The 27,133-nt window shown below is 37.4% G+C and overlaps 2 protein-coding genes across 4 annotated transcripts in view; one reads left to right on the top strand and one right to left on the bottom strand.

Annotated features, from left to right (window-relative positions):
* The window catches only part of npas1 (neuronal PAS domain protein 1), a 35,715-nt gene extending 21,518 nt beyond the window's left edge, over positions 1-14,197 (top strand). For all 3 annotated transcript variants that reach the window (XM_083548317.1, XM_083548319.1, XM_083548318.1), the window contains 9 exons: positions 2,230-2,297; positions 3,765-3,854; positions 6,901-7,075; positions 7,289-7,401; positions 8,343-8,539; positions 9,567-9,673; positions 10,115-10,262; positions 10,943-11,055; positions 11,883-14,197. In XM_083548317.1, coding sequence (XP_083404443.1) covers positions 2,230-2,297; positions 3,765-3,854; positions 6,901-7,075; positions 7,289-7,401; positions 8,343-8,539; positions 9,567-9,673; positions 10,115-10,262; positions 10,943-11,055; positions 11,883-12,838 — 1,967 coding nt within the window. In that variant the 3' untranslated portion in view covers positions 12,839-14,197. The remainder of the gene's footprint in view (positions 1-2,229; positions 2,298-3,764; positions 3,855-6,900; positions 7,076-7,288; positions 7,402-8,342; positions 8,540-9,566; positions 9,674-10,114; positions 10,263-10,942; positions 11,056-11,882) is intronic.
* A 3,337-nt stretch (positions 14,198-17,534) lies between these two features.
* tmem160 (transmembrane protein 160) lies at positions 17,535-24,718 on the bottom strand. Its single transcript, XM_083548329.1, has 4 exons — positions 24,379-24,718; positions 20,733-20,757; positions 20,202-20,294; positions 17,535-19,704 (listed from the first exon to the last, which is right to left on the bottom strand). Exons 1-4 carry the CDS (start codon positions 24,595-24,597, stop codon positions 19,403-19,405), a joined length of 639 nt encoding a protein of 212 aa, XP_083404455.1. The 5' UTR covers positions 24,598-24,718; the 3' UTR covers positions 17,535-19,402.
* Positions 24,719-27,133: the final 2,415 nt, after the last annotated feature.

The following is a 27,133-nucleotide window of genomic DNA, read 5'->3' as shown; positions in this document are numbered from 1 at the left end:
CATATATTCTGTCCATTCCAGTGGCTCAGTATGTTTGTTAGTGTATGTGGGGGGGTTGGTTGGTTGGTTGGTTGGTATAAATGTAATCCTCAAGTTTTTTATAGATTTAAATTTCAGGTAGGACAGAGAGTGGGGTTATGCTAATCTATATACAAATATACCTTTTATTCTAGCATAGTAAAATATTGTATAAAACATAGCAATGTATAGCAACATAATTGATCAAATGTAGTTATATAAAGATATATAATGTAAAAAAAAAAAAGGGGTTTTGTTTTTTTCAGTTTTAAGGTTATGACCATGAACACACTTTAAAATTAAGCCCATATTTGAACCAGTGGTGGGGCTAGAACTTTGGCAGCACTTGGCCCACATTTGGTTGGAATGTTCCTTAGATTCTCCTAAATACAAGTATGAAAAATATAAAAAAGATTTTACCAGATGGTTTCATGGACTGCCTTCTATAATTCTACATCCTAAAAGTAGCAGAAAGAAGAATAAAAAAACCCAGAAAATAGTAAAATAATGTTACATTTCCTAAATATGTAAAAAAAACCACGATATATAATTCCTACTTCATGTCCTATTTGTGTTATGTAAACATATGTATCTCCAAGCGGTTTTGGACATGCTAAGCATAGTTACAAATTAATGGAAATGAGATCCTTCAGACAAAGCTCTTTTAACAAAGCTCTTATTTAGTTAACCAATCCTAAAACCTTTCCTCCTCATCATCATCATCATTATCACCACCACCATCATCATCATGTTTTCTTACATCATTATCATTTCTTCTGTTGTTGACTGTCTTTTAGTAAACAAAGACTCATCTATCAGTCAGCTTTCACGACTGATCTTCACCTCTTTATTCGTTATGTTAAGGCTGCATTGCTCATAGCCACAGCCCAAACTGAGTGTTTAAATTGAGGGTGCCTGAGAGCCAAAATAGGAACAAGTGGTGCTCTGTATAGCACACCCCTCTGTACACACATCAAGGTTATCCTGGCCTGGGTGTGAAGCCCCTTTTGAGGCCTCTGAAAGGGCCAGACTCATTGATATTCTTCTTCTCTGGTTGAGGAGGGGGACATCTCACTCTGACACTATGGCTTTGTCCGATAGTTGCTTCTGTGCTGAATTTAGGGGTGTAAATGTGCATCTGCATGTGTGTGTGTATGCATGAGATTCTATCTTGTAGTAGGAAAATATTTTAAATGCCAGCGGTATACAGGGAAATAGCAACACTGTCACACTGCAGAAGCACACTGTCATCCTGCACTTAGGATTACACACATGCACACACACACACACACACACACACACACACACACACACGCACACACACACACACACACGTCCCATTACACCACCTGCTGTGAAGACAGAAGCAAAGACAGAGCGAACACTTCGTAAATGAAAGGAGATGCTTGCTTATAAATGTTACTTGTCTGTTTTTCCTATTTGTTTTGCAGTGCAATGACAGACACCCTACTGCAGCAGAAGGCTGAATAAGCATGTGTATTTGTCATCTCTGATAACCACAATGACTGTGAACTACTTTGTCTTGCAAATTCCACTGTGTGATACTGTTAACTAGAAAATGGGAATTGAGGGTTTCCAGTAGAATGTGATAAATAGACAGGGGTTTTGTCAGATATTATAAAATTATTAGTTTTATTATTTAAAATGATGCAGTAAAGGTGGACATCTGTTATTTCAAAATTTGAAGAGTTATTTGTCACAAATATTTATATACAGTTATATACAGAATCCCACATGCAGTGATATGTAAAGCTGATCAGCTGCTCTGAAAATTGTGCATTAAATTAAAAAAACTATAAATATAAAATAAAATATATTAGATTAGGATAAAGTCATAGTTAAAAATAGTACAAATAAAAATAGTACAAGTGTTCGAGATAGTTTAAATATAGTTATAATTATAGTTATAGATACTTCACAGTTTATACTCATCCATGTTATCTTAAGTGTATTTAAAACTGTAGATCTGTATTTTTTGAGAAATTGAGCAGATAATTTGGTACTTGGTCCTCTTTCATTATGTTCTTGTTACTTGTTTCTTTAAAATAGTTGGTAATAATTATTATTATTGCTCCATATTGTAGCCAGAATAAAGTTACACAACTGTGCTAAATCAGGTCTGCAGGAAGTCAATGTAAAACAAAATATTTGGTGTCTAGTACTGATATTCATGTCTTTTCTGCTGTGTAGTGCGGAGAAACAGTCACTCACTAGCCACTGATATATTCGAGCAGCACCTGGGAGCACATCTATTACAGGTAAACTCTTCATGGTTAAATCTACTGTTTGTATATGGTTTCATTTATCACCTTGTTAAATCCCACTATCCCTTCTAACTTATGAATCTTCACTTGAAATTTGAAGGTCAAGAATTTACTAAGACTACTAAGAGTTATGCACTGCCTATTACAATTATTGCTGTGAGAGCATGGAAAATTAATATGTGTAATAACTGTAAACCCCAGTATGAAAGTGCTTAGTATACTGCTATACTAGCTTGTAGTTGATGACTTATCTTTTACTTGGTTAAGGAACTGATCCTTTTTTTTTTTTTTTTAACAAACACTTAAAATGAACCAATGTGTAGTTCTAATTCACTACAGTAAATCAGTATTTTTATATAATAAGAAAAGATTTTTAGATGAAGTAAATTCTTTAGATTATAAGTCAGAATTTTGATAGACTCAAATTTTTGGTAGTTACAATTTCAAGAATAAGTCAAAATTGTGATATGTTTAGAATAGATTAAATAAGTCAAGAATTAAGAACAAATTTTAAATTGCATGCTGCATCTGCTGTCAAAAATGGTTGATTTTACTTTAAATGTATTCTGCACTGTTTTAAAAGTCTCAAAGTGTTTGACTTTAAAAACATTCTTTTGTTTTTGACGTACTGTAAATAAAATATAATAGTATATTTTTTATTTCTCTCAGAAAATACCACCCCTGCCTTCAGTAATGTTTAAGGCTAAAACTTAAGTAAATATCCTGTAGATTGAAGAACCTCAAAAAATATTAGTTGAAATGAAAACAAAAGCATAACGTCTACAAAAGGACATGCAGCAGAGACCCCACAGAAATCAAATTAACGCTTCAGGGAGCAAAAAAAAGTGTGCCTCTTCTTTTCTCCTCTGTGTCCTCTGTCACTAATAACTACATAATTGCTCTTTATTTTTTATCATGCGGTTCAAGGCAGCTCGCCTATCCCACAATTCCTGACCACTCTCATTTGCATACCGAACGAGTCCTATGCATAAATTACCGCCACTTCAAGAGTCGCCGCCAAAACAGCAGTCATTCTCCAACAAAGTGGCCACCTTCCTTGCTTACTTGTGGCTGCTTGTTATTACGATTAATATTATTCTTTGAAGGAGTCTCTTAATGGGGTGGCTGTATACCTTTCAGTTTTTTTTTTAGTTTTTTATTTGAGTCGCACACCACTATGCCTCCTGCCACTTCTCTGAGCAGATTGCAGTGTGGGGGATTAGTGTCTGATGATTAGTCTGGCAAATGATTCAGACGTATGGGCCTCTTTTTTATTTTATTAAAGATTATTGTGTAATCTTTAATTATAAAAATGTCTATCTTTGCTTGCATATTCAAGGGAAATAAACCCTGGGGCTTATGTGCTGTAGTAAGAAATGTTTGTTCGTGTGTCCAAATTTAAAATTTTGGTCTTTGCTTATGTCTGGAAAATAGTATTTAATATAATTTTTTTTTCTGCAGTCCCTGGATGGGTTTGTGTTTGTGGTTAGTCAAGAAGGCCGTTTCCTCTACATTTCAGAGACAGTGTCGATCTACCTGGGCCTCTCACAGGTCAGAAACACACACACACACACACACACACACACACACACACACACACACACACACACACACACACACACACACACAATAGCTGCATCTGTTAATCTTTGGGTTTTGTGCAAAAGAGGAAAGGAAATAAACTTTAAGCAATATCCTTGATGCTTTATTTCTCTCTCTCTCTCTCTCTCTCTCTCTCTCTCTCTCTCTCTCTCTCTCTCTCTCTCTCTCTCTCTGTTATGTGCTCGCTCACCAGGTGCTCACCTCCTTTGATTGCCTGTGGCCTCTTGTACAGAGAATGTTAAGTCCTGCCATTTCGCCCAGATGCATAAATAATAACAGTAATTACTCGCACAGCAATCAAAGTGTTGCCCTAGCGAGCTGGGGTCTGTCTCGGGAGCAAATCGATAGGCATCTTAAAAGCTGCATTGATTGTAAGATGTAGAAAACACACACACACAAACACACACACACACACACACACACAGAGTTTGCGAGGGGGATGGGAAGACAGATAGTGAGAAATGTGGAGAGCCAGCAAGGGAAAACAGATATGTTTAGGAGGAGGGATTGAATAGCGTAGAGTGGAAAGAAAATAAGCGATTGCTCAGAGAGAACTTATTGAGTGGGCGTAAAGGGAGGAATGCCTCAGTAATTCGGCTGTTCTCCTGTGCTTTTGTTTTAGTAATATGTGTAGGTCATCCAGTTGATTGCAGATTACTCAGCTGGGTTTTAGGACCATGGCAGTTTATAGATTTGCCATGCTTTGGTTGGTTTTGGTTATGTTTCAAGCAGCGCAGTGAGTCTGGACATCTGCGAGAGCAGAATGCATTAACAGAATACGCTTTTTTTCCTCTATTATCCATGTGCAGATGGCTCAAAATGAATGCGACACTCTTCTCAAACATGGCAAAGCCTCATCGGTATTTTCGCCTTATACGTCAGAATGAGACAGAATGACAAACAACAAGCTCAAACATCAATCCATGTAGAATCTGTTTGAGTTGGAGACCTAAATTGATCATCAGTAAGCCTGAAACCTTGTACACTGCCACTACACTTGGTTAATCCCCTTTGACCTCTCACTAGACCATGGGGTTCCTTAGGCTGATTAGACCAGGTCAGGCACCTTCAGCTCTGGGCCATGTCCTCTGCTGCCTGTGGAGATAATTTGACTTCTCTTGGAGCTCCAAGACGCAGAGGTGGATGAGCTCTAGGAAAGAGGGTCAAAGGTATAAAATGGGGGAGGTCTACTGCTCTTTTTGCATCTCCTCTCAGCCTTGCCAGGGAGGTGGAGCAGGCTGGACAGGGTGGGGAATTGATCCGGTCCTGGTTAGTATGCGGCACCTTCTCCCTTTTCTCCTCTCCTCTTCCTCTCCTCTTCCTCTTTGCTCTCTCTCTCACAACCTGTCTTTCTATCTCTCTCACCCTCCATCTCTCCCCCATCAGTCAGCGCCAAACTGAAAGTGTGTTGTGGACGCCTGCCCGGACGCCTCATACATATTAAACACACTGCTATTATTTATATCATGTCCCCCCCATTCTAACCCAAGTCCATCTCCACTGCCGCTTCTCTTTCCTCTCCTGATTCCTCTTACACTAACTAAAGCCTTTTCTCTCATCCTTTATTTCCTATTGTGTCTGTTACACCACCCCGTTTTCTTCTCATCCTCTCTCATTCTCTCTTTCTCCATCTGTGAACACCTGTCGCCTTGACTGCACCATTAAAACACAGAACCTCCATGGATCTACACCTAAACCAACTTCTCAAAAGCTGAGCGGGCAAGATTAAGTCCTCCAAGTGCGGTCTCTCATGCCCACTGTCCCTATGAAGTACCTCCACCGTTTTACCTCTCAATTAGTGAGCACACGCTTCCACAACTGTTATCCCTCTCAGACGCCCACCCCTCCTCCAGCACTTTTTTCTCTCTCTTTCTTTCTCTTCCCTTGTTCGATTTCACCCAACCGGCTCCTTTTTTTTCGCGAGCATTAGTGTCCTTGAAGGCCAGCGGAAAATCCTATAAAATCCTTCAGTAAATGGATCTAATCCTGTAATAAATGGGTATGTCCTGCAGACAAGGGTGTAAGGGAGAGACTCGCTTTTTTTATCAAGATGGAATGAAATGTGACCCATGCCATTCTTTTTTTATAGGTCTGGAAAAGGAAAGGGGATCAACAAATGTGTGACTTTTATTATAATCTTACTCTTATCTTAAACTTTTGTAGCATTTTACTTTGCAATAGACAGAAAGAGGAAGGAAGAATGTTTTAGATTTTAGGTGTTGGCTTTAGTTCAGTACTGTGGAGCTGATGTTATAGAAAAGTCCCAGAAGGTTCAATAACCCTGAGTTATTATGCGCTTTGACTTTCCTTATACATTTTGTAATGTGCAGCAAATAGAATATTACATGGAGGTCATGCTATGGTGTGGTTAATGATTTATGTGAGAGGTTGCTTTTATCCCCTCTGATGTTAGTTGTCACTCCAGCTTAACCATGTGTGTGTGTGTGTGTGTGTGTGTGTGTGTGTGTGTGTGTGTGTGTGTGTGTGTGTGTGTGTGTGTGTGTGTGTGTGTGTGTGTTTTAGAATTGTGAGTCAATTCTAAAAGAAAACAGTATAAAAATATTATGAGAAATGTTATAATTTTGATGTGTTTTTTTTTTTTTACACTGATTTTTATTTCTGAAAAGCATTTGATCTCAAACAGAACGTTATATCTTTAAAACATTTTTTTTCGAGGCTCAAGACACTGTGACTTGGCAAATGAGAAAGATTTATGTGCCTCGAAATGGCGAATGATAGGCAGTTTGTAATGGTCTGAGGGTATTAAGCTAAGGATATTATTGCAAAATGTCCTCTAACTGGATTTCACAAGAAATCCACCCAGTGGCAGACAAGTGGTCTTAAAACAGTTCACTGATGAATCGAATGAACAAAAGACTGACATTTATTGACAACAAAGAGGTTTACAGGAAAGATTTGGGCAGTGTGAAGACAGTGTGTTTATAGAACACAACTCTATGAATTTCACTGTGTATATGTATGTTTCTGTTTTTAGGTGGAATTAACAGGCAGTAGTGTATTTGACTACATTCATCCTGCTGACCATGTGGAGATGGCAGAGCGATTGGGAATTAAGCCACACCTCCGCACAGAGGCAGGCTGTCAGACCGCCCAAGAAAGTGCTTCAAGTTCTGCGTCTACATCCTCACTGGCTGGCACACCTGAACCAGGTAACCATATCATTAGTCTTTTTTTTCTGCTTGTTTGTTTCCCTTCACTCATTTTTGCCTTGTATTTTATGTTTGTTTAATATATTGTATATTTGTAAGTAGACACATTACAGTAATTATCTCAGTAAAGCTGCAAGACAGAAATATTGTGCACAGGTAAGATTTTTATAAATATGTGTATGAAGATATACTCCTCTGTCATTTCTCCTGCAGCCCCCTCAAGTCCACTGTCATCCGGAGATGAACCAGCAGAGCGAGGTTTCTTTGTCCGGATGAAATCCACTCTTACTAAGCGTGGCCTACATGTTAAATCCTCTGGGTATAAAGTGAGTCTAAGATTTCATACAGGTCCAGTTTAATTTTAGAACTATACTGGCATTACTCACAGTGGATCTCTCCCAGTTAAACTCATCAGCTAATCATTTAAACCTTTATAAGCCAGGTGACTCAGGCGTGACAGAGAAAGCTATATATGCCGAGGGTATAGACAACCATCTAGATCATGGTTAAACACTGTGACTATAGTGACTATAGAGTAAAATATAAAAATACCTTTAAAGTTGATTTTATAATAAAAAAAAAAAAACATAACATCTATGCATTATATTAATGGTTTATACAATATTTATTATTGTTCCTATGAAAACTAACCAATCACATGTATTGTATGGTGGACATTCTGCAAATTTAACACTAATAGAAAACTAATTAAATAAGTTGCCATTACTTAACAAATAAATATATATGTTAATTGATTTGGTGAATCTTTCTAAAAAGTTATTTATAAGGTATATATATATATATATATATATATATATATATATATATATATATATATATATATATATATATATATATATATATATATATATATATATATATACTTCCTTTCTAAAAAAAAATCAGGAACTGCCTTGTTTTGGCCATTCAATATTAAACATTTAACATTATTAAATGTTACTGTAATAGATAAAAAAGGTATAATGTTCCATTAATGTTCCATTATTAAATCAGGATTTGTTGTATATAGAAAAAAATAAACAACTTTAAGTTGCTAACACTAGCTCTACTTTATGCGTGGTCAATATCACACCACCTTATTGTTAAGTATTCACACTGTTCGTTTTTGTGTTTTAATCCTGACATATACAGCATTGTTGGATTGCTATTTTTAATGTAATCTATTAAACCAAATGTCAGGGCAAAAGAACAACTAATACACAATAATAATTTATAAAACTCTTGTTCTCATTTAACTTCATGGCAGGTGATCCACGTTACTGGTCGGATTCGCTGTCGGCCAGCCCTGGTTCCAGGTTCTTCACGTTCACTCCATCGGCCAATGGGATTGGTCTCTCTTGCTCACACACTCCCGCCCTCCACGCTTAATGAGGTGCGCATGGAGAGTCACATGTTCGTGTTTCGTGTGAACATGGATCTCCAGATCACCTATTGTGAGAACAGGTAATGTCTCAAAAAACTACTGAACACTGATCTAGCTGCAATTTTGTATTAGATTTATACATTATTCACATTTCTTCTATACTGTATAATGCATGAGTGTTCTACTGTGTATACTGATTTTCTTTGTTCATTTGGATTAAAAAACAGTGGAAACAGCCACAGGGAACATGACCTCAGCTGTGATATTTGCACAATCAACAATTTATTAACTTCTATTAATATGTTGTTCCTAGTTAGAATAAAAACTTTTCTATAGGAAACTGGGATCAGTTTTAGTAATAATTGTAACAACCTTAAATAACCCGTTTTGTAGATAGTGTTTGGTAGATAGCAATAAATTGTGATTATTATTGAAGACAATAATACAATTATAGACCCCTTAGCTTATAGCATTCATTCCTCGGGGGTTCATGGACACTATTGAGAGAACTTCTGACCTGAAATGCACCCTGCAGAAAAGACACTTTTAGCATTAATGTAACACTTGGCTTTTTGCTGTGTGCATCTAATCAAATTTTGGTCAGGAAATAATGAACTGGTATTTTGGTAATTGGTTACATTTAAATTAGTGTGTGTTTGGATCAAGTCTTTCTCCTGATAGCACATGTAAGACCAATTCAATAAAAGACCGTCTTTGTACATAAGCGCCTTAGTATGGTGTTGGTGATAACACCACACTATGGCACTGTACTTCAGTGTTGTGCTAATGGTGGTGGAGAGCACCATCTGAAACATTTCTCCAAAATCTCCTCATCAAACTGTTAAGTGGACCTTATGTCCTGTGGATGAAGTCATGGTCATCCTGGAAGAGAACACAGCCATCAGCATAAAAATGTTATCATCACAGGATAAAGGTGATCAATCAGAAGATCTGTGTATTGATTTGCTGTGTCTCTAAGGGGAGAAGCAGAACCAAATCTTGGCAGCAATACAAAATGCCCCCAAAGGATTTGCGCCCTTGTGTTTCCCCACTCATTTTTCCTGGCTTTTGTTTAATTTGTCACCTGTTTGTATGTGTTTAACACAGGATCTCAGAATATATGGACCTGAGCCCAGCTGAGGTGGTGGGACACACCTGCTACCACTTCATCCATGTGGAAGATCTTGACAACATCCGGCAAAGCCACGAAGACTGTGAGACTCTCTTTCTTTCAGTTTTTCTACCCATTCCTTTTCAGTTTTAATATTGTTTGTACATTCGCCTTTCTCAACAGCTTATAATTAGAAACTAATAAAAATACAGAGAAAGCAGAAAGCAAACACTAAGATCAATGAAAGTCTTTGTGAGGCCCAGTGCAGGATTTAACAGATGGGAAATGAAAGTTATTACAGCAGAGCAGAAAGAAGTAGACAGCTAACAGAAAATGAAGGATAAAAACAGACAGTTTGATTATACAAAGGCCAGATGCTCTCAGTCTCACTCATCATCCAGAGCAATCCAAAAAATTAGCATGAAAGTCTAAAAAGCATTTTATCAACAGCGCCCCCTAGCCACTATGAGCAGCATAGTGAGGTGCAGGAATTGTTTGTTCCTGCAAAGATTTTTGTGCCCATATACTTTTTTTATTTTATCAGTGCTGAGGAAGGGTCAGGTTGTGACTGGTTACTACCGCTGGCTGCAGAGGAGAGGCGGGTATTTGTGGGTTCAGTCATGTGCCACTGTGTCCATCAACCACAAAGCACCCCATGAACGCAACGTCATCTGGGTCAACTACATACTCAGGTCAGCTCTCTAATGGCTTCATGGGAGATTTTTGTCTGCCCCAGCCCCATTTTATTTAAAAAGAGGGTCATTGATTGCCCTCTCGTTTGGTTTGTGTGGGTGTGTATGCTTGAATGTGTAAAAAAAAAAAAAAAATGCTAATAAGCTCAAACGACTCTTACTCAGTTGTTCTGTCTCTGAGTGTATGTGTGTATCACAAACACACACATAAAGCAGACAATAACCAGACTAGCAGGCTGAATTACAATGATAATTGGGCCGGTGATATATAATTACACCAAATGGATGTCAAGATTTTCTGCCTGAATGGTGTTTTAGTTAATTAACACTGTAATTATAAGAGCTAATTAACTTCTGCAGCACCCTGTTGAAGCAGCACTCTCAACAAGGGCTTTAAGTGTGTTTCTGCATGGAAAGGATGTGTGTATACAGTGTGAATGAGAGACAGGGTGGGGGAGAAACACGATTCAATCCTTTCTGTCATTTGTGGTTTCTGTGGAGAAAAATGCATGCTTTCTATTAATTGCTCATGGCCCTAGTGGGTCATTTAAGCATATTTAATTGAGTGGGAGCAAAAATTGCACCTGTGATGTAGCCCAATGTTCAAATCTGACTGTAAACAAGTTTTCCAAATGTACAGTTTGTGTGAATGTAATCTTTGTATAATTCTTCCCTGTTAGTCGGACAGAAATGCCTGACATGCCACTGGACTTAATTCAACTTCCAGAAACCCTGAAAGCTGAGCGTCTTCGGGCAAGCTCCTCCACTCGAGATATCTCTCCAAAGACACATGGTATGGCATGTAATTACAAATACAGACAAATGCATAAATAAATACTTTGTACTTTAATCGAAACTTCTAATGCTGTGTAGGACAGGTTTGGGAAGTGGATGGCAGGTTTACTGTGCTTTAACATTGCTATCTTACCTTTCCTTGTCAGGTGCCTAATATTGCTCAATACAAGATAGACAATAAAGACCCATGAAATTGTGCAATATTATCTTCTATTTATTAAAACTGTGGTTTCTTTGTATGATTTTACTTGGTAAAGTCTGTTAAAACAAACTACATGGCTAATGCTACAAATTTTCATTTGCCTTCTATATTTTGCTTTACTTTTATGCAATGTACACTGGGCTTTTTATTTTGTATTCGTATTGTCAGTTGGTGATTGTATTCTTATTGTCAGTTGCCAGCTCTAATGACTATTTTACAATTTATCTAAAATAAATGTCTGATATAAAACAAATAATAGCAAGGGGGGAAAAATGCTATTGCAAAATTACTATGAAAACATAAAAGCCTTAAACAACTAATGTGTTAGAAATCTGTTGTGTTCATCTGAGCTCATTTTCACCAATTCCATTGTATGAAACCTTGTATTGTATTATCACATAACTGAAGTTAATGAAATGTTTTATGTGTTGGGTATCTACACACTATATTACACATAATGCTAACTCATTAGAGCACCATAATCATCATAGAGAGGTATTGCATGTTGTATTCATATTCTGTCCCAAATTCCTGTATTATTTGCTGCAGATGCATATACCCAAACGTGCATATACATAAACACTGAATTATGTCTACATTATGTAAATTCTGTTTGTTTCCAGGCCCAAACGGTGCCCACTCAACAAAGGGTGGAGTTGGACGAAATGAGTCTGAACGCAAAGGGAGAGACTCTTACACTCATCCCACTGCTAACCAATCAGATAACAGGAGGAAGAGGCCTCACCACTCCAGCCCTGAAAACACACCTCCACAAACAAGGAGACTCGAGGTGTTTCGGCATAGAGAGGACAGCCTGTCAGGCTCCTCTGACTCTGCCAGTGACAGTGAAGCTGAAGAAGAGGAAGAGGAGGATAAGGAAGAGGAATGGGAGCACAATGGCAACAGCAAGAGACTGAAGACGAATGCTGGAGCCTCTAAGAAAAATAGTGAGACGGGGAAAGTCCGTAATGGCCGCGCTGTAATCCAGCAGCTGAAGAGCGTGGTCACCAACACTGCCAGCTCTAACATTAAAACTGAACAGGAGATGTTAGGTGCTGGAGTTTGTTCAGCCACTGGCGGACGATGGAGCAACGCCCAGTCCACCAGGGGTATTAACGGCAGCAGCCCCTCATCCCAAGATTCCAAGTCAGTCAACACAGAAGCTCCAGCTAAGGGTCTTTTTAGCCCTCCCTCACCCCTCTCAGCTTCACCCCTGCCAAGGGAAGATCGTTTACTCCACGGAAGCCGCACGTCTGATTACGAGCTTCTCCAGAGACTAGCTGCAGGCGGAGCAGCTGGGCGTGTACTGTTCCACCCTCTCGCTCTTGGACCTCCAGGGCCTCAGAGCCTTTATGCTCCAAGCACCATACGCTACGCCCCTCCGGAGCTGCCCACTTCCCATGCAGAAGGGCCCCGCCTGGATCACGCACCCAAATCACCCACTTTCTTTCCACATCTGCAGAGAATTGCCGCTCTACCACCCTTCAGCGGTTTCTCTCCTTCAGAGACTCCCTTTGCTTCATCCCTTACCTTCTGCATGAACGGACTGAGAGGAGCGGCAGGGACAGACGAGGACTGAGAAAATACAGACTGTAAATACGAGAGAGAAGAAAGAGATAGGTAGCACAACACTTTAAATATACTGAAGGAACTGAGAGGGAAGGGGTGCAGGCTTGCCATACAGTCTTCCCAGCATCCTTTCCGAGTAGCTCATGCGTTTGCACAGGTCTTCCTCTCTCTGGTTATGCAGGAAAAGCCATAATGTACAAATGGAGTTCATCATACAGACATGTTCATATGAAACTCCAGAAGGGGTGAAATATTTACATTAATTAAAAGAAACGGACCTTTTAGTGCAACGGCATATCAGGACATAATGCCAAGCAAGAAAAATAAACCCTAGGCTGAAATAAGAAAGCACAGTCCCTTCACGGAGTAAACACAAATAAGCCTCTTTTACAGTTTACTTGTTTGTTTGTTTTTTACAAAAAACATGCAGTATTAGTCTCTTATTCATAAGCATACAGGAAATGAATAACTTCAGACAGTGCAACCATATTTAAAATATTTGGTATTTAAAGACTACATACATGCAAGGCTTGAAAGCCCTATACACATATTGTGAATAAATTTACTGTCATGAAATTTAACTAACTTCTTATAAGGATTTAGGGTCAATTGGGTGGGAGGGTGAAACCACCGTCTTTCATCATCATCATGTCCAAGCACTTACATTCAAGCGTCTGGCTTTGAATATATAGCACTTCATTAATTTCCATTTTTCCCTACTGTATGAAAAAGATGATGTTGATACAGCTGTGGTCAATAAAAAGTACTTTTTATATCAAACTGAAAAAAAAAATCAAAGAACATAAAGATGTGATCACTGGAAAGGGAAAATGCCCAAGTGGTCCTTAAAGTTAAAGCAGATAAATGCATACTACACTGTTCAACTGATGTTTTGTGTGCAGATTATTTACTAACAAAAGGGACATGAAAAATCCTATCATTTTTATGTGTTTGTGCCAAAAGAATCACTTTTAAATGTAAATGGCCATAAGTTTTCAATCTGAAGGACAAGCCTTTTGTGTTTTAAAATATTAGTGCACATATGTTGTGAGCAAGTGAGCGAGCCAGTGAATCACTGATTGAAAAAGTGAGTCGACGAGTGATTGCGTGATTGAGTGATTTTGTGTGTGTGTGTGTGTGTGTGTGTGTGTGTGTGTGTGTGTGTGTGTGTATTATAGCGAGGGCAGACACATTTGTTTTATGTTTCATGAGATTGTGGTCTCTTTAACTTTTTCCATCACTGTGAATCTAACCTTTTTATGTTGAAATGTTTGTGAAAACAATGATATCAACATTAAATGAAAATAAAAATCTGTAAAGATTATTGTAATGATAATACAGATGACAGATAATAAACTCTATTCCTGTAGTGGAGTGCTTTTTCCCCCTCTTTAGGTTTTAATAAATCTATAAGTTCCTGTTAATGGAATAATCTCTAGCTGTCCTGAAAGCTATATTTTGTTGAGCTGAGCATCTGTATAAAGATTTTACCCAGAAATTGTCTTTACACTCTAATTAATGACCAAAGGAAGGTAAAAAAAAATAAATAAAAAAAATTATATATATATAATTTAATATATAATATATATATATATATTTTTTTTTTTTATCATGTGACACCATCAAGTTGCCCACATAAACAGTGTTAGGTCTGATGAGTTTGAGGTCTCTGGCAAACTGAAATGACTCCATGCTATTTTTCTCAACAAAGATTCTACAACACTGCCAGCCATGGAATCACATCAAGATCCAAAATACATACAGTACTGCTTTCCCATCCTGTCTTTACCCCTCAGTTAATTGACTTGTTTTCTTAGCCATCATTCTGGGTTCATCCAAATGTTGCTTTAGTTGATAATTTTTTTTTTTTTTTTTAAACTTATGTATCTCCCTTGTTGCCATAGCAACAGGTAGATTAGGTAGAAGCTATCTCCAAACAAACAGACAAGCAACAAATTAAAGAGTAAGAATACCTGCAAATCAATTGAAAGCTATTTTGGCTGGTCACCTTTATCCCAGTTATTCAAATGGAAGTGGTGTTTTTCCAGTGTGAAGGATGTTAAGCATCACTAAATAATTTGATGAGTTTGAAAATTATACAAATTATATGCTATGGTCTTCACAGTCACCAGATCTAAAACCAACTGAACACCTATAAGACATTTTGAAGCGATGTGCTAGAGAGCACTTTTTATTTCTAAGCACAAACTGGGAAATTCTATTTAGTAAGATATGTTTATCCCTCCAGTACATTTCAAGAGTCTTACAGCATCTGTGCCAGATTTAGGCTCTTTTCACATCTCTGTGTGTTGGAATGTCCTTATGAAGATGTAGCTATAATCTGAAAACTAATATCTGAAGGTTACCTGGATTGTAGAGGTGAAGAGCTTCCTTTACAAATACTACTTAATGAAAATAATAATAATTTAAAGTTTCAAAAGCATGAAGAATTTCTCAGGTAGTCAGATTTGTTAGAAAACATTTAACCTTTCACCCAATATCATCCAGGACATGCCAAGACCATTTTAGTTAATCAAATGTACACTGAGTGAAGTGACAAAGTGGTTCAGCTGGGTCTAACTCCAGTCATACAGCTCATGTTTGTCATTTCATCATCCTCTTCATGAGCGCAGCGATCTGAGCAGCACTAGTGGTAATCTGCATATAGATTTATAACTCACAGCTTTGAAGCTTGAGCGGTTAGAAGCCTGCTGTCAAAGTAACGGGCCGCAGGGTCGAGACAAAAGGCGGACGGAGTGATTGAAACTGCGAGTTATGGCAGCGCTGTTGTGTTGTTTCAAGGAACCCCAGGGAGGGGCTATGACATTGAAGACGGGTTAAGTCCTGTTTTACATTCAAGTGGCAGGCCCCAGTTCATTAGTGTGAGGATCATTCCCTCCTGACGACTAAAGGAATTGCATACTAAAGAAGTAGAGTTGTTGGGTAGAAAAGGCGAACAACGTGTCGCCCTGTGTGTGCATACAATAGCCAGTGTCAGTGAATTCCTTCAGAAGAGCATCCACCTCTCTCACTCAATGGCAATCCACAATTGACATGATCAATAGGGGAAAGATGTCTTTGCTGTGTTTATGTCTTCATTTTGTCCTCTCAAAGTTTCAAAGTGAGCCTTAATTTCTCTTTTCATGAGACATTCAGGTTCTACCAGACTCCAGCTGCAGACCTTCAGATCTTTTATGAACTCTGGTCAGGTACAGCTGTGAGTGCGAGGTCTGGCCAGAGCGTGTGTTTGGGTGCTTTGCCCTTTAGCCGTGTGGAGGCCCTCACAGACACTCTGCATGTCAAACAGAGCTGCGCAGTCAGATGCAGCCAAGGGAGGGGTAGAAAGAGAAAGGGAGATATAAGAAGACAAGGCTACAGGCCCAATGCTGCACTGAGACACTCCCAGAATTAGTAACGAACCAACTGCGCCAAAAGCAAGAAATGGAACTTAAACTGGGAAAGAGGCAAAAGGTGCAGATTAACGAAATGTCACTTATGTGCTTGATTGAAGTCTGGTAAGATAAACTGAAGCTAAAGTAACACTACAGATTGTGGTGTGACCAGGTCCAGAGGACACTGCATGTCTAGAGATAAGCTTTGCAGCATGGGCTATGGCAGGCAATGTAAAAAAAAAATATTTTCAAAGGCAATGATGAACTTTAAATGCTTATTAAATGCTTATGAGGCCTGGATTGTGTGATAAACATTAGATATCAACTTTAAAAGAGGAAAGAAAAAAAACAATAAACACCAGATATCAACTTTGAAAGAGGAAAAAAATACAGAAGAGAATTTGTGAAAGGCCAAGCTCAATCCTTACTACTTTCATATAAAACAAAGCATCAACAAGGTTTTCTCTCATACTAATCATCTGTCATTTCCACTTTAACAAGTCATCAGGAACGATGAGACAATCACACTTGCCCTGTTCACTCTATATTCCCATTTATGTACATATTCATAGCCTCATTATGTACTGCAAATAGCACTGAAGGTCATGCATCACCAGTTTGTAATCCCATGATGACCAAAAATGCAAAAAAACAATGAATGTCATTGGCAATCTAGTAAAAAAATATAAAAATACGAGCTGAATTTATGTCTTTTATATTCTGCTATCGATGAATCTGTTCCCCAAAAATTCACAAAAAGCTTTTTAAGCAATCGCTAGTGAATTGGTGAATCAAACCTTAACCATAAGCTCTGTTCCATGCTGTGCCTATACACTTACACTACATGACATGCAAAATAAACAGATATATAAACATGCAAACCAACTTCAGAAACAGTTGGATAACTGATTGAATCCACACAAATTGCCTCGATATGTAGACTGACACAGAGGTTAATTTCTCAATTCTTTGTCAAAAAGTTCAAGATATCAGAGAAGAACTTCACCTTGAGGCACTAGCTACATCGCTGTGTATTTTTCTATATTATATTTTCTATAAAATGTATAATAGAAAATGTATTAATATTATACAGTTTTAAATTCAGTCAAGACTCAATGTTTTAAGGAACATTGAAATAAGATTTCTAGACATATTATCAAAGTTTAACATTTTTTATGATGAATATATATTTAGAGCCATTTTTTTTTTTATCTGACTGGCTTTGTTGCACCTAAACCCCAAAAGTTAATTTTACAAAGAAGGAAATCTTTAAATGATCCTGGATGTTCAATAAGTAGCAGAGCACACGGCATCAACTGTGGAAAAATATTCCTGTTATTTAATATGATCTAAACAGCATGCATTGAGAACATTACATAATCATACTCTGAACTTAAGTACTGTATATACAACATATGAACTGTTCTGCAGTCAATGTTACCAGGCAAAAAAAAAAAAAACCCTCAAAGCCCTACTGCCCTTCCAGCAGGAAGGTAATAAAGCTACGTACATAATTACTCTAGACTGAATATAAACCAAAGAGGTACAACACTGTGGTAATGTATTATATAAAGGCTGAATCGAAAGCCCACGCTCATGAAAGACTGACAAAAGGTTCGACCACTGTGTTTTGTCAGAGCAGGCTGTGTCACTTCCATTAATATAGAGCTAATTGAATTAAATAAATTCAGCTCAGAGGAATTAAATTAACGGTTTGAAACAGTGTATAAAACGTACTGGTGAGCGTCAAACCTCAAGGTCAACTTCACCGGAAAACGTCTGCTTAAACAACACAATGAACACTTCAAGTTAATGTGATAGGGCTTTGGATTGAAACAGCACAGTGTTGTTTAATTTCTCTCCACCTGTGTTGTGTGTTTTATATCAGATGAAAACAAGCATGTACAAATATTGAAACCACGCACAAAATAATGATAAAAATCTCAATCATGTGTGTATATATACACACAAAACTATGTTAACACAAATATCCGATTCCAAATCATGTTATTCCTGAATAAGGAGAAACTGTAAAGATTCAATTTCCTGTTCAATAAAAGATTCCACATTTATCGCCTCATCTACTGATGGAAACACATCGTTAATTCCATGCTGTAAAGAATTCTATGTTTTCAACAAGAAATGAGTTCTCACTTTGATTATCAGCTTCATCCACATCAGTCTCTGTCTCATCGCCTGAGGTTAGAAATCATTCAATTGTGGCTTTTATACACAAGCCTCATCATCGTCTCTTCACTCGACTGATCTCTGCTCATGATAACTTCAGTGGGGAAATAATCACTGATTAATCCAGTCAGTCCCGAGTTCTAGACTAACTTTCTTTTTACTGTTCACATGCAAGCGCTTCTTGGTGTTGTGGCAAAGCTGCTATGTGATTACAGAATAAGACTTGTCTTAAGATGCTCTCATGTCCATTTCGCTATGGCAGGCAGCTATACAACAGTCTGACGGCTTTACTTCAGAATTTACCTTCAGTATATATATATATATATAATTTGATTTGATTTGATTTTGATTTGATATATATATATATATACTCACTCCTGAAACAGATAACGTCTGCTCTGCACTATTTTCTTAAAAGGTAACTTGCAATGTATGCCTTGTTTGAGCAGATCGAGTGGAGTCAGATGGCAGAAAAGGGAAGTTTTGTCTGTCAATAGCCAATGCAGAGCACTTTAAGGAAGCCCATCTCTCATCCAAAACCTGCTGAAAGCCTAGAGGCCTTTTTTTAAACAATCCAACAGCAGTAATTATGCAACTGCTTTAGAAACTAAAAACATAAAACGAAGGGATATTCCTTTAAGTGGAGTATTTCCTATTACATTTTAAGTGCTTCACATAGATATAAAAGCACCTTAGAACATTTGTTCACACACACACACATATATACATTTATCTGCTTATGTTTACATATAAACAGATAAATGTATCTATTTTGAAAAGAAAAAAAAGGATTCAGGACCTTGATCCTTGTAAAACCAGATCAAGGCCAAAGACCAGTTTATAGTTTAACCAAAAATAGTATAACGTCCCCATTCTGTCCAACATGAAAATAAACTCTATTACCACTTAAGTTATGTTTTGTCTTTTAATATTTAGGGACCGGATGAAAACTCTGATCCTAGCGTGGAGTTCCAGGGCACTGGAGTCTCTTCATCCTACTTTTCCTGGCCTCTCTCGCTCGAGTGGTGTCGGTCTCGGCGAGCCTTACATTCTGCACACTCGCCTCCGTCCTCACCACCTTCCTCCTCTTCGTCCTCATCGTGAATTATTTCCACCTCAAGGCGGCCGATGTAGAGAGAGACAGCACACAGCCAGAAGAGGGCAGCACTGGACACCACGGCTGTGTGGAGCAGCACGGTTGGCAGAGAGAGCAGCATAATTCTCCTCAGAGACAGCAAACTGGCTATGTAGGAAGCTCCGCCAAATGACACGCACACTCCACCCAGGATGAAAAAAGCTTTAGTAAATAAATAAAAATACAAAAAATACAAATTAAATTTCTACAATACAAAGCTACAGATTAATTTTTTTCATTTGTCAAAGTTGTAAGCAACATAATGATAATACAGTAAGAATCTTTTTCATATTTAGCCCTGGTAACTTTTTACATTATAACAGCTACTTCTGTGAGGGACACTCAGGTTTATGTCCATAACATGTCAACATCAATTTACAAAAAATAAATCAAAGGAAAAAAAATTTGGTAGAATTGTTATGATAAAGCTTAGTAAAGAGGCATTTACTGAAAAGTTATGGAAGGAGTCTCCAGTGTCAGTGCTTTGTAACACTTGGTATATTTTCCTTTTAAACTCACTCTGCCCTAGATGAAAGGCTTTTCATTTCCTCAATTAAATAAGCTCCTTTTTTTTTACTTTTTTAATGTCGAGAGAGAAAAAAATGTCAGTAAGACAAAAGAAAAGGAAATAAGAAAAAAAGGAAACTGATAAGAAGTACCATATGCTGCTTCTCTTCCCACATCACTCTGCACAAAGGCAATAACTCCGATTCCAGTAGCAAGCAAACCATTTCGGAACCATGACAGGAATCCTGAAACGAAACACAAACTGCTAATGACCTTAATACTATACCCAGCATATAATAACCAGAATAATATGTATGATTTTAAACCAATAACGTTTAAAAAATACTTTCATTAGATGCATTATGCTCATAGTTTTAGCACAAATCAATGCATTTTTTGTTGTGGTTTCAACATGCTGTAAATGTAAATGTTATGGTTTGTATTGGAGCCAACTTCCACACTGGACGACTACAACAGAAAAACTTTCCAAATCTTATCTAATAACATGCCAATATAGTGAATCTGCTTTATTTCTGAAGCAGGCACTTAAAAAGAGAATTAAAATACATAATTACATACATAAATGGACTGAACAAAAACTCGGTAGTTTATTAATAGACAATTGTAAACATTACAAACTGTACCAATAATACAACACGGGTTATGTGAGACAGTTCATTTACCTGTTTCATGTGACTTTCTCAGCATCTGTGAAAAAGCAAAGAAAAAGAGTTAATAAATTAAAAAAAAAATTAAAAAATAAAAAAACCACACCCATAAAACTCGTCTTCGTTTTATTACCCTTCCATGTAAAACGGATGACAAACACTCGTATTGACTTTTTTTGTTTGTTTTTTACCAGTACCTCCAAGAGGAATGTTACATAGTAACAGACCTTATTTAACGTTAAGTGAAATTAAATACATACACTAATAAAGCACCATAGTATACAACCAGGTTTTTGCATGTAGAGTAATCTGCCGGTTTATCGTGGAATTGCATTTGCCACATAATTAATTTGTTTCACTGATTTTCCCCGTCTGTCACGGATAGACCGACAAACTTACCGGGAATTGTTTTTATAGAGTTTTATGTTGAAATAATACAATTTATTAATAACAATAAAATTATTCATTATAAAATGAAGTAAAACGTTAATACAGTACAGTACTGTATACTTAAAATAGCATTTTTAGGGTGGCGTCCGTTTATCGCGGTTTTTCATTTATCGCGGGCGGTTTTGGAACGTAACTACCGTGATAAACGGGGATTACTGTATATTAAGAGGGTTTTTTTTGCCTTTTTAATGGATCAGTGAACAGAAATACAGAGCCTAGTCTTTTATCGTTTTGAGACACATGAATGTATCTTTCGTTGTATGCAACAAACTAGTTAAAAGTTCTGTGGACAGAGGAGACTGATTTTCTGACATTTATGGCTCTAACATAAGAACTTATATAAGATGGAGTACAGGAGAGATGCTAGCAGACTGCATCACACCCACAGCCAAACCCTAAGGTGAAGCTTAATGTTTTTGGGTTGTTTTGAAGCAGACTTTTTACAGGTGAAAGAAATATTGAACCATCATGGTTACCATTTCCTACTTACAACAGGCAGTTCTGTCCAGACTGCAGCTAATTAGAACCAACTTAATTATACAAACTTAAATAAGTAGAGAAACAGACAGACAGACAGACAGACAGACAGACAGACAGACAGACAGACAGACAGACAGACAGCTATGTAGGTAGACGGACAGACAGATAGATAGCTATGTAAGTACACACACACACACACACACACACACACACACACACACACAAACACAGACAGCTATTTAGGTAGACAGACAAAGAGCTAGCAATGTAGGTAGACAGAAAGACAGACAGACAGACAGACAGACAGCTATGTAGGTAGACAGAAAGACAGACAGAAAGCTATGTAGGTAGACAGACAGACAGACAGACAGACAGACAGACAGACAGACAGACAGACAGACAGACAGACAGACAGACAGACAGACAGAGAGCTAGCTATGTAGATAGACAGACAGACAACTAGCTATATAGGTAGACGGACAGACAGACAGATAGCTATGTAAGTACACACACACGCACACACACACAGACAGACAGACAGACAGACAGAAAGACAGACAGACAGACATGTAGGTAGACGGACAGACAGACAGATAGCTATTTAGGTAGACAGACAGACAGCTAGCTATGTAGATAGGCAGAAAGACAGACAGATAGCTATGTAGGTAGGTAGGTAGGTAGGTAGACAGACAGGCAGACAGACAGGCAGACAGACAGCTATGTAGGTTGATGGACAGACAGACAGATAGCTATGTAGGTAGACAGACAGCTAGCTATGTAGGTAGACGGACAGACAGACAGCTAGCTATGTAGGTAGACAGACAGACAGCTAGCTATGTAGGTAGACGGACAGACAGCTAGCTATGTAGGTAGACGGACAGACAGACAGCTAGCTATGTAGGTAGACGGACAGACAGACAGCTAGCTATGTAGGTAGACGGACAGACAGACAGCTAGCTATGTAGGTAGACGGACAGACAGACAGCTAGCTATGTACAGTACAGACCAAAAGTTTGGACACACCTCCTCATTCAAAGAGTTTTCTTTATTTTCATGACTATGAAAATTGTAGCGTCACACTGAAGGCATCAAGGGCTATTTGACCAAGAAGGAGAGTGATGGGGTGCTGCGCCAGATGACCTGGCCTAAACAGTCACCGGACCTGAACCCAATCGAGATGGTTTAGGGGTGAGCTGGACCGCAGAGTGAAGGCAAAAGGGCCAACAAGTGCCAAGCATCTCTCGGGGAACTCCTTCAAGACTGTTGGAAGACCATTTCAGGTGACTACCTCTTGAAGCTCATCAAGAGAATGCCAAGAGTGTGCAAAGCAGTAATCAAAGCAAAAGGTGGCTACTTTGAAGAACCTAGAATATGACATTTTTCAGTTGTTTCACACTTTTTTGTTATGTATATAATTCCATATATAATTCCACATGTGTGGAATTCATAGTTGTGATGCCTTCAGTGTGAATCTACAATTTTCATAGTCATGAAAATAAAGAAAACTCTTTGAATGAGAAGGTGTGTCCAAACTTTTGGTCTGTACTGTAGGTAGACGGACAAACAGACAGACAGCTATATAGGTAGACAGACAGACAGACAGAGAGCTATGTAGGAATACAGACAGACAGACAGACAGAGAGCTATGTAGACAGACAGACAGACAGACAGACAGACAGACAGACAGACAGACAGACAGACAGACAGAGAGCTATGTAGGTATACAGACAGACAAACAGACAGACAGCTATGTAGGTAGACAGACAGACAGACAGAGAGCTATGTAGGAATACAGACAGACAGACAGACAGACAGACAGACAGACAGACAGACAGACAGACAGACAGCTATGTAGACAGACAGACAGAGAGCTATGTAGGTATACAGACAGACAGACAGACAGACAGAGAGCTATGTAGGTATACAGACAGACAGAGAGCTATGTAGGTATACAGACAGACAGACAGACAGACAGACAGACAGACAGAGAGCTATGTAGGTATACAGACAGACAAGACAGAGAGCTATGTAGGTATACAGACAGACAGAGACAGAGAGCTAGCTAGCTATGTAGGTATACAGACAGACAGAGAGCTAGCTAGCTATGTAGGTATACAGACAGAGAGCTATGTAGGTATACAGACAGAGACAGAGAGCTATGTAGGTATACAGACAGAGACAGAAAACTATGTAGGTATACAGACAGACAGAGAGCTAGCTAGCTATGTAGGTATACAGACAGACCGACAGGTAGGTAGGTAAATAAGATAAACAGTAAACAAACGAGTAATGTGAGAAAGCCACACAGACAGAGACAGAGAGCTATGTAGGTATACAGACAGAGACAGAAAACTATGTAGGTATACAGACAGACAGAGAGCTAGCTAGCTATGTAGGTATACAGACAGACCGACAGGTAGGTAGGTAAATAAGATAAACAGTAAACAAACGAGTAATGTGAGAAAGCCACCCCTTTAAACTGTGTGTAAACTAGAAGGCGTCATCAGTACAGTAATAATGCAGCATACCTGCTGTTCCACATTAATTATTACAGCAGTACGCAGATCAGTCTAATACTCCAAAACGCAGACCCCACGCGCCTCTAGCCGGTCAAAACCAGGAGCAAATACCAAACTTTAACCCCTCACAGATGCAGGAAGTAGAAATAAATATTGAATATGGAAAAGAAAATCTATCTGTGCAAAGCACTCATTTACAAAGCTGTGTATACCAGCGCATCCGCTTTGTCCAATTCAGTCAGGTGCTGGTGTTCCAGTGGACGTGTTTTCCCCCAAGCTCCTTTCTCCGACAGCCAGCGACTCGGTGCTCGGTTGATCCGCCGCCCGGGACTCAGCACAAGCTGCGCCCCGGTGATCCTCATCATCCCGCGACACAGGGGAGACACGGTCCGATACAACCGCACTCCCGACAACCAGCTCAGAGACGCCATGACTGACCAAAGCACCACCTTACTGCCGCCTCTGACCTTTTCGCTTTCCAACGACTCCGTTCAAGAGGCGCTGCCTGTCTGTGTAAGACAACTGAAACACAAACAGCGCCACCTACAGTTCATGGGTTTATCTGATTTATATAAACAAAACAATTCTATATTATATTATATACACTTACATGTCTTTATTTATTTTTTAATTAAACTTTTTTATTAAAGCCAAATACTAAATATTTTCCAGGTTGTTACATTTTTAGCTGCATTTTCTCCATAAGCACCATATTATTGAATATATTATTGAACCTCTTATTTCCTAATTCATAACTAAACCTATATTATTGATAGAAATCATTTATTTGTATACTTTACTCCAAACTCCATTAACTACATATTGTTATTATCATTATTTCTTTCTTCTTTGTTTCTAAAAACTTTACAGATTTAACTTTCTGAGATTCTGTTGATCAATTACAAGATTTATCCTTCAATTGAGGTCATATAATGTGTTTAAATATATATATTACTTATATATTTTTTATATTTTATCACAAAACACACACAATGCATAAAATTATGCAGGTCGAAAGCTTAAAAAAAATCAGAATGGAGAACATGTTTGATCTTTGTGATTGTTGTTGTTGATGGATACAGAGTGTAAAGTTGATAACCATCCACAGGAATCTCATGGATCTTAAGATTGTTCCTGAGGAACCATTGATGCTGCAGGCAAGTCCAGGGTTTCAGGATGAATCAGGCAAATCCAGGAAGGGACAGGATCACTGGCATATGAAGAGCATGTTCGACTCAACAGAGATATATATATATATATATATATATATATATATATATATATATATATATATATATATATATATATATATATATATATATATATATATATAGAGAGAGAGAGAGAGAGAGAGAGAGAGAGAGCTGCCAGGAAGGATTTAGTAACTCATATAATAATTTTTGTATATCCCTTTGCAGAATGTATCTCCGGATGCACAAAATATTAAACCCTAAGGTAGATGACTATGACAGAAGATTTAAAAAATCTAGTTTTTTAATTGTCTTGATTGTAAATGAGTTACATTACATCCTATTAAAGTGAATGTATAGGGCGAAGTTTCTAAACTTAATGCGTAATTTAACAATGTGTCCACAAGGTGGCACTGTATACCAGCTAAACCAAATAAGCACGAGCAAAGAAATGTATGGCGTATATAGACATAAAACTACACACGTGACCTATTCATACTACTAGAAAAGGTGGTTTCTGTTGTTTTTTTCATGCAAATAAACGAATTGTGGAATAATACATATTTAATACATGTATACATAATGCATTTTGTCTAAATGACAAGATTTTATTCAAGTAAGAAAATCAGACCAAAAAATTCCCTATATTAAATGTCACAAAATGTATTACTAATTTATATCTTTTTGTTTCGACTTTGTAAAAAATTGTAAAACTTTTATATAGATACAATTTATTAATCAAAATATGTATAAAAATGTATTATTCAAATGGATTTTTAAGTATAAATCCATACTTCTATTTCAAACAGCCTTGAAGTCGTGATGAATTTCAGATATTAAATTATTAACAGAGCAGCTTTTATTTTGCACTCTTTGATTAAATGCAATAAAACGTTAACAGTCATTATTCATTATTAACCATTTTAATAGTTTAATAATACATTGTTCAATATTTTGTCTGATACTATCTAAAATGTAACCTTGCAAAATAAAGAAAGAAAATCTATCCTATCGGCAAATTCACAAAAATATCAGATATATTCAACATCTCCTCAAACAAAGGTATTGTTAAAAAAAAAAAAATGTCCCTGAAAATATTTCTCTTAAATGTACTAATAAAATATCAAAGCTCAAGCGACAAATGCTTATTAAAGATTTTTTTTTTTTACTTTTGACCACTGAAACATAAATAATTTTAGCCTTGCTTCCTCATTATAATATCCACAATTTTATTTATACCTTCTTATAATCCTGACTAATAAGAGTGGAAACAAATTAAAGTTTGTCTGAAAAATATTTTTGTTTGATGTTTTCTTTTCTCTCTTTTTTTTTAATAACCCCACCCAAAAAAAAAAAAAATCTGAAATGTTGTATGATGGCCTGCACTCATGCATCATAATGTTTTTCTTTTTCTTTCTTGTTTCACTTTTCTTCATTTATTTTAAAGCAATAAACTGATACACAAGTGAGAAATATCTAAATTCTAATAAAATCGAAATATTTGTTTCATTAAGCAGAAATATATAAATAATATAAATAATAATATAATAAAATACAAATAATATAAAAATATAAAAATGAAGAAAGGAGACAGAAATGTTTATATATAACATTTCTGTCTCTTGTCTTCATTTGAATTTAAACAGTGCTTTTCACCTCTTATTTGGTCATTTGTGTTATGAAGTAAAGGTCACATAAACACACGTTAGACTGATGGTTTATCACTGTTCATCCACAGGTCACATTCCTATCTGCACACTACAGTTGACCCTAGGTA

Source organism: Silurus aristotelis (assembly GCF_946808225.1).
Source record: "Silurus aristotelis genome assembly, chromosome: 8".
NCBI lineage: Eukaryota > Metazoa > Chordata > Actinopteri > Siluriformes > Siluridae > Silurus > Silurus aristotelis.
The sequence above is the reverse complement of the archived record's forward strand: the minus strand, read 5'-3'. Positions and strand labels throughout refer to the sequence as shown.

What these genes read in the sequence shown, in the direction of transcription:
- tmem160 (XM_083548329.1), bottom strand. Translation starts at nt 24,597, where the DNA reads ATGGCGTCTCTGAGCTGGTTGTCGGGAGTGCGGTTGTATCGGACCGTG. An exon ending in TGGACAAAGCGGATGCGCTG is followed by an intron (nt 20,758 to 24,378) that starts GTATACACAGCT and finishes GCTTTTTCACAG; the next exon opens with ATGCTGAGAAAGTCACATGA. An exon ending in GAGAAAGTCACATGAAACAG is followed by an intron (nt 20,295 to 20,732) that starts GTAAATGAACTG and finishes GTTTCGTTTCAG; the next exon opens with GATTCCTGTCATGGTTCCGA.